The 8,078-nt window shown below is 33.3% G+C and overlaps 1 protein-coding gene and 1 non-coding gene across 2 annotated transcripts; one reads left to right on the top strand and one right to left on the bottom strand.

Annotated features, from left to right (window-relative positions):
• LOC107945301 (LOB domain-containing protein 36) lies at positions 1-2,557 on the top strand. Its single transcript, XM_016879259.2, has 3 exons — positions 1-290; positions 461-1,481; positions 2,318-2,557. The coding sequence occupies exon 2, from the start codon at positions 498-500 to the stop codon at positions 1,395-1,397; it is 900 nt and encodes a 299-aa protein (XP_016734748.1). The 5' UTR covers positions 1-290; positions 461-497; the 3' UTR covers positions 1,398-1,481; positions 2,318-2,557.
• Positions 2,558-7,129: 4,572 nt separating this feature from the next.
• On the bottom strand, positions 7,130-7,236 carry LOC121224896 (small nucleolar RNA R71). The gene has a single exon (XR_005922638.1). It is a non-coding gene; the product is annotated as a small nucleolar RNA R71 (small nucleolar RNA).
• Between the last annotated feature and the right edge of the window lie 842 nt (positions 7,237-8,078).

The following is an 8,078-nucleotide window of genomic DNA, read 5'->3' as shown; positions in this document are numbered from 1 at the left end:
CAAAGAAGTAACTCAGAGACTCATTCAATAAATTGATGCTCAGACCTCAGAGTCAGCCCTGTGAAAATAATAAATTTATTTATTTATTCGTTTTTAACAGTGAAAAAGAAGTTTTTATAAATTAGAGAGAAGAAGATTTGCACATAATAAAGTTTTCATCTGTAAGTTCTGGAAGGTGCAAAGACTCGATCTTGGAACTTATTCTTAGAATTAGAAAAACAAAGGCAACTTGGGTTGGTTTCTCTTTTTGACATTTTTGGTTTTCTTGAGGCAGTTTCAGCAAAAGCAAGGTAAGGTTTTTCATTCTTTTTTGGACAATTAATGGAAGGGTAAGGGAAGATAGTATTCAAAATCTTTCTTCTTGGATGAAAATATTGAAGTAGATCCCTTGGTTTTTCTTCTTTTTTGATGTTGCGAAATCCGTGTAAATGGAATATTGATGATCTGGGGTTGATTTCAGTTCATTAATTAGAAGAGAAGAGAGGAGATAATTAAAGATGTCATCGTCCAACTCGCCTTGCGCGGCGTGCAAGTTTCTTCGACGAAAATGCACCCAAGAATGCGTCTTTGCACCATATTTTCCGCCAGACCATCCGCAGAAATTCCAGAACGTCCACAAAGTGTACGGTGCCAGCAACGTAGCCAAGCTGTTGAACGAACTCAACCCTTCCCAACGTGAAGAGGCCGTCACTTCTTTAGCCTACGAAGCCGAGGCTCGTCTCCAAGACCCAGTCTATGGCTGCGTTGGCCTCATCTCCATCTTACAACACCGGCTTAAACAAATGCAACATGATCTTGGTAATGCCAAGAAAGAGCTCTCCACTTACATTGGCCCTCAAGCTTTGCTTCCTATTTTTCAACCGCCTGTGTTTTTTCCACAACAACATCTTGGCAACCCTTCTTCTATGATGCAACATAACATGATGCCAATGATGGGCATTCCAACGGCAGCTTCCCTTTCCCATGGGGGCCAGTTGGTCATAAGAGAACCACAACAACAACAGCAGCAGTTTTTTGAGCCTCAACAGCAAATGGCTGCAGTGGTAGCAGCAAGGGAACAACAAGATTTTCTTAGAGGATATGAACTGCAACAGCTACATCATCAACAGCAGCCAGATATGCTGAGGTTTAATAATAGTGGGTTTGAAGGGGCTGGTTCAGTCACTGCAACAGGGTTTAATCAGATAACACCTGTGGCCGCCATGTCACCTTCTTTGGCTTTAGGGTGCTTTGATAACCTTTATCAGATTCAGCCACAAGAGCAAGATCATCCCCATCATCATTCTCATGGAACTCTTCCATTTCAATCACAGCTTTTGCTTCAGCCACTACAAGAACAACCACAAGTACACTTAAGATCAGAAAGTGAGGAGGGTAGGAGTACTGGTCCTTGTTGAATAAAAAAACAAGCCTCTCTATTCTTTTCTCTGTTTGCAGATTGAATGCTTCCTATTTTTCATGGCACCAATCTTTCACTCTAGGTAAACTGTTTTTTCCCTGCCTCTTTAACTTACTGTCTATGCCTTGCCTATATTCATTTTATAAATGTTAAGTGGAAAGCTAGAAATTACTCGTTTCTTCTTGTCTAATCTATTTCCTCAATGAAATTTTCTGGGAAAATGATCACTACTAGGAAAAAGAAATGAATGAACAGTTATCCCTTTTCTTTTAGGCTTTGGTTTAGCTTGATTTGAACAAAAAAAAAAGTCATGATACTTTAGTGCACTAGATTTTGTAGCAAGCATGAGACAAAAAGAGGTGAAATTAATAGATTGGATTTTTGTGGGAATTTGGCGTAATAGATTAAATCCTATGATATTGACCTGTCCTCTGAGATTTGCTTCACACCTTCTTTGAAAGATAAAAGTGCCCTTATTAGATAGTTTCATTTTACCTACCTATTAAAGGACACTAATTTTCAATTTTCATTGATGAAGTAAATGATGCTACAGTAGCCTAGTACATTGTAACAATAAGAATGCATATATAGACATATTGTATGAGATGAAAAGTTGCAGTCATCAGCTTCTGCACTATCTTTCCTTGTTGGTTATGGATTTGCCATTTGTCAAGTAATTGAAACGTATTATAATCTTTTTTAGTTGGTCTTATTTTCAGTGAAAAGAAAAAGGTTGCTTTTGAGTACCGCATACTACATAGTACATGCAATATAACAATTAATTACTTAACCTATGTCCACCGACCTTACCCTAAATTCGGATATTAATTATATCTTATACTTATCTTTGAATACATGCAAATATATTAAATTGCAGGTCTTTTTAAGTAGTAACAATAGCTTCATTTTTGGCTGCAGGAGGCTCTAATACAAGGAAATCGTTAACCTCAGAGATCTAAAAGCAGGCAGCCATTGTGGGTTTAGACGATGCGGCAGAGCTTTTATTCTTGAAACATACAAATTAGCTACTTAATCATGCAATCATGAACTTAGAATTCTTTTTTACTGTCATAATCAACTTTGTAGCTGTTACAACAATTAAAGGAATTTGCAAATAAATAAAATAGTGGGTAGTGGCTATGTCATTCGTTGGACAAATTTCTCTGATAATAATTCCTTTTTTTTTTGTTCTCTTCGAAGTTTCATGCAAGTAGTTTCTATTAAATATTAAAAAAAATTGAGTTTAAAATTTTTTATCATTAAACTTAACAAACACGTATTTCTATATAAACTATATTGAAAAAATTGATATAATAAAAACCAATTTAGTTATTTATTTAAATTTTTATATTTTTCAGTCTTTAAACTTAAATTATTTGTCAAAATATCTTAAAATGGATGTAAAAATTAGCATTTATTAACTCTACTAATGTGGTACCTATGTGATAGTCTACATGTATGTAATGTTAGCAATTAATTAATTTTTTAAAAAATAAACATATTTTAAAAACCATTTTTTTATATTATGAAATAAAGATAAAAGATAGTAAGGAATAAAGAAATTGGGAGAACAAAAGAGAACTATGAATTTTATTAATCAATGGTTTTATAGACATAAGAATTAGACATGATATAAAACTCTACTTCTAATAAACGTTGCAGTCCTAATGTATATTTAACCAACATTGATCTTGATGGACATCCATTTAATGATAAAATAATCATAATAGTTCTCCTTGAATGTCTATTGGTAGATAATGTGCCTTATTCAAATCTTACTAAAAAGAATACAGTACCTATTTACTCCCCTTCATGACAACATCACATGATATCTCAAATTTTATATATTCATTCTTTAATCATAACGAACTTTAATCATGATCTTCTATAAAAATACATATGTTAAAATCAAATCAATCCATATATTGAACAATTTCCCAAAAAATTCTATATGCTCCCAGCATTCTAAATCCTTTAAGAATTTTAATATAAACTTTCACTATATAGTGATTTGTATAAAAGTCTATAACCAATGATTAGACGCATGCCAAATCTTTCATGAACTGTCAAATTAATAAGATAACTAAAGGTTATTGCACCCACCACAAAAGAATATTACACCATTTATAATCAATGTCAAGACTTTGTGAAAAACTTCATTTTTTTTATTTTAGTTTTTGCAAAACTTACTCATTTGTACCCCCATTGGCTGTATACCTTTAGATGTTTGGACTACTGGTCCAAAAAAATTTACGAATTTAATTCTACTTGAATTGCGTTTTTCCATTTTTGGTCAATCTAATCTATGTCAATATTTCCCAACATATTTATTCAATATCCTCATTTTCTTTCTTTATTTCAATTATAATATTTCATACGAAACTGTTGTCGACAACTTTCTATTTTTCACGGTTCCATATTTTCTCATATTGACATAAGTTATCGATATCACTTTATTTTCATCTTTAGTCACCTGAACCTCTTCTGGAGTTTTAATGATTAGTTGTCTTAGGTCTCTTCTAATGCACCTGTCTCCATTATATGACCATCTATATTTATTATTTTCTTATATGAGATTTCTCATATTTGGAACCAATAAATTTACCATATTTAGGCATGCATTACTTTCATTTATTCTAACAAGTTGTACTAGTAGGACTTCTATTCAAATAAAAACATTAGTTGATATTTAACATTTTGTTATTCTCATCAAGTTAGTAAATGCATTTGGTATTTAACTTGCGATAAAACGAATTATCCTTTTTGAACTTTTGGTTCAAATTACTTTCTACGAGGATCTAGATAATTATGGTTCAGTCCAAGTAATTTATTTCATCCAACTGTTATCATTTCTCTCGCCCTGATATTGGGAAAACTTGTCAAGTCAAAGTTGTAATCATCAAATCACGTTATAATTGAATCTCTAATTTATTCAACACATTTAATAATACAAGGAAACTCATAACTAGTGTCCATTCCTAACTTTCTTTGAATACCCATTTTGTGCATTGTAATGAAGCAACTTAAACATATATTGCACATTCAAAACTTCACAATGGAGGTACGAATATGAGGTACGAAAAAGCTATAACACTATAACAATATGAATATAGCTAAACCTAAAAGAAACCACATAAGGACGTATCACATTAAGGAGATGGTAGTGTTTGACGAAAGTGGATGTAGTCAAAGAATGCATCTGAGGACATATTGTAAACGGAAAGATATATAGGATTTTTCCTATGTAATTTATCACCTTTTTATTTAAATTCGTGGTTAAAACTAAGTAATTGTTTAATAAATTAATGAAATATGTGAAAAATATGAAATTAGGATATAGAAATTATTAAAATATGATTTTATGCTTTATCATATAGTTTTCATGCAATAAATGACTTATTTTATATTAATTCGAATATATTATATTTTTTAAGACATAAAGTGGGTCATGCATGATTAAATTAAATAATAAAATATAAAATTGTATTTAATAATTCATTTTCAAATATTTCATTAATAATTTGGGTTGTAATTAATTAATTAAATTGGATAAATTTAATTCTTTGGTCATCTAACTTGTTGATTTATTTTGGATAGGTCTGATAGCTTTGTTGGATTACAAAACTGTCCGAATTGGAGACCAAGTCATCCCAAAATTCGGCTGTACATGGCTGTCCATAAACCAATTTTTGGTTTAATTGCACAAGGTCCTTGAAGAGTTGAAGAAATTAGAGATTTATGTGAAGATTTGCACTTGAAAGAGTCTCAATCCTGAGTTATTGTGGCACTCAAATTGACTAAAAATCAAGGAAAAATCAGCTCAACTTATTAAAATTATGGCCGACCACCCATGGAAGATGTTTCAAAAGATGGAAACTCCTATTTTTAGCAAACTATCTCTCTCTTCTCACCTATAAATAAGACCCTCTCATTCCTTCATTCATCATCCCTAAAGCATCCATCAAGCATCATTCTCTCTTTTTCTCTTAGCCTTTTCCATTCCCACACCTAGCATCATCTCTTATAGAGATTTTAGCAATTAAGCCTCTTAAAGAACCATTGGTCGGCCACCTTGGAGAACCATCAACAAAAGAGCAAAGCAAAGGAACGAAAGAGTCTCGTCAGTCAGAGTCTTGGGTGACAGCCACTCTAAATTGGGTTTAATATTTCTTTTCTTTAACTTAATATAAAGATGTTTGCTATGTGCTCTTTGTTCTTGTTTACAACAATGTTAGCTTAATTTTATTTAAGCTAGGATGATTGCTTTGATTAAATAATATTTATTTGATTCATGCTTATAATGTTTGTGCCTCAATCGATCATGTTTTCAATTAAAATCAAGTCTGTATTTCATTCATACGTGATTGAAATACACCTGAATTAGCTGAGTGATCCTAACCAGACGACGGCTAATGGACGTATAATTGAAATGTGCATGCTCAATTTAGATCCTAACACGATTAAATTGTAGGTTGCATAAAAACTCTAACCAAGCTCTGTTATCTGCATAGTTTTTAGATTTGTGTGATTAAATTGCTTCGAACCTAACATGTCCCTGTTACCTCACACTAATGCTAAGAAACCCTTAGGAAATAAGGCTCAATAAAATGCGTATTTACTAAGTAAAGGATTCCGAAAGGATCTAATGTTGTTTCTGAACTCAAGAAAAATCGAGTTGCCATGGAATGTTTTTCCGAATGTTATTAAGCATGTTGATAATAAATTGAGTTTAATTAAAGTAACTGTCCTAGTTTACTTATGTTATAATTGTTGCAAATTGTGTTTAATTTTACTAAAATCTATTTCAATCATATAGTTCGTATACTTAGGATAATTGACATTAGGGATCATTGCATTTAGTTTAATATATTTCAATCACTACTTCTCGACTATATTGTGTTTTTATTTACCAAATTGTTAATATAATTTTACAAATTAAGTGACTTAGTACAAATACAATCCCTGTGGAGACGATAACTCGATACTTACTTATTACTTGATAACGACTATGTACACTTGCACAAACCTAAGCGTTACAACTTTTTGACGCCGTTGTCGAGGATTGTCAACTGTTGCGATAATCATTTTTTTCGTGAAATTATTTATTTTGATTTGATTTATTTCTAACATTACTAACTGATTCTTTTTAATTTTTGTGATTTTCTTTTTAGGTGTTTATGCAGCATAGATCGAATTATCAATTTACTCCCTATAGACCCTGAAATTGAGCAAACTTTCAAACAAAGAAGACGTGAACAAACAACTCAAAAACAAGTCGAGATGGACCTTGGAAATCAGAATCAAGACCAAGGTAATGAAGCCGATTATGTATGAAATCATATCCTCATTGCCGATGATAGGGATCAATGCATCAGACAATATGCTGTGCCACTTTTCAGTGAGTTAAACCCAGGAATCAGAAGGCTAGATATTGAGGCAACCCAGTTTGAATTGAAACCAGTGATGTTTCAAATGCTACAAACGGTGGGCCAATTTAGTGGTATGCCCACAGAAGATCCATATCTCTACCTTCAATTGTTTATGAAGGTGAGTGATTCATTCAAGATAGCCGGTGTGACTGAAGATGCACTAAGGTTGAAGTTGTTTCTGTACTCGTTGCGAGATTGAGCACGAGCATGACCCAATTTATTGCCACCAAGTCCCTTATCTACATGGAAAGAATTAGCAGAGAGATTTTTAGTTAAGTATTTTCCACCTAGCAAAAATGCTAAGTTGAGGAACGAGATCACAACTTTCTAACAATTGGATGATGAGTCTTTGTATGAGGCTTAAGAGTGATTCAAGGAGTTACTTCGTAAGTGTCCTCATCATGGGATTCCTCACTATATCCAATTGGAGACATTCTATAATGGTCTTAATGCACATACAAGATTGATGGTAGATGCTTCCGCGAATGGTGCAATTTTGTCTAAGTCTTATAATGAGGCTTATGAGATTATCGAGAGGATCGCGAGTAATAACTATCAATGGCCAACAAATCTAAAACAGCTTTAGGAATACGCGTAGCCAGAGTTCATGAAGTTGACTCCTCCACTTCGTTATCAGCTCAGGTATCGTCTATTTCCTCTATGTTAAAACAATTAACCGTTAATAGTACTAATAATTTTGTAGCTCAGCTACCAAGTCCGCTTGAAGTAGTTTCCTGTGTGTACTGTGGGGAAGGTCATTCTTTTGAGAATTGTCCATCAAATCCCGAGTCAGTGTACTATGTGGGGAACCAATATCAAAATAGGAGTGGACAAAGACCCTAGTCCAACTTCTACAATCCTTCATGGCGTAATCATCCTAACTTTTCTTGGAGCAACCAAGGAAATAGACCGAGCAATAACTTATTGTAGCAAAGACCCAACCAATCTCAAGGATTTAATCAGCAAGCTCCAAAACCACCTCAAGCTGAGGCATCAAACAGTTTGGAAAACTTATTGAAAGCGTGCATGGCAAAGAATGACGCTTTGATCCAAAGCCAAGTAGCAACACTGAAAAATTTAGAAAACTAAATGGGTCAGTTAGCTACAGAGCTACGTAATAGACCGCAAGGAACCTTTCCGAGCGATACTGAGAATCCAAGAAATTTGGGTAAAGAACATATCAAGGCAGTGGCATTGTAAAAGGGTAAAATTCTAGAACCCCAATTGATTGATGTCGAAGATAAGCCTGT

This window comes from Gossypium hirsutum, chromosome D12 (genome assembly GCF_007990345.1).
Source record: "Gossypium hirsutum isolate 1008001.06 chromosome D12, Gossypium_hirsutum_v2.1, whole genome shotgun sequence".
Classification (NCBI taxonomy): Eukaryota; Viridiplantae; Streptophyta; class Magnoliopsida; order Malvales; family Malvaceae; genus Gossypium; species Gossypium hirsutum.
The sequence above is the reverse complement of the archived record's forward strand: the minus strand, read 5'-3'. Positions and strand labels throughout refer to the sequence as shown.

Bases quoted from the DNA above. Each gene is read 5' to 3' on its own strand.
- LOC107945301 (XM_016879259.2), top strand. From the start codon at position 498: ATGTCATCGTCCAACTCGCCTTGCGCGGCGTGCAAGTTTCTTCGACGA.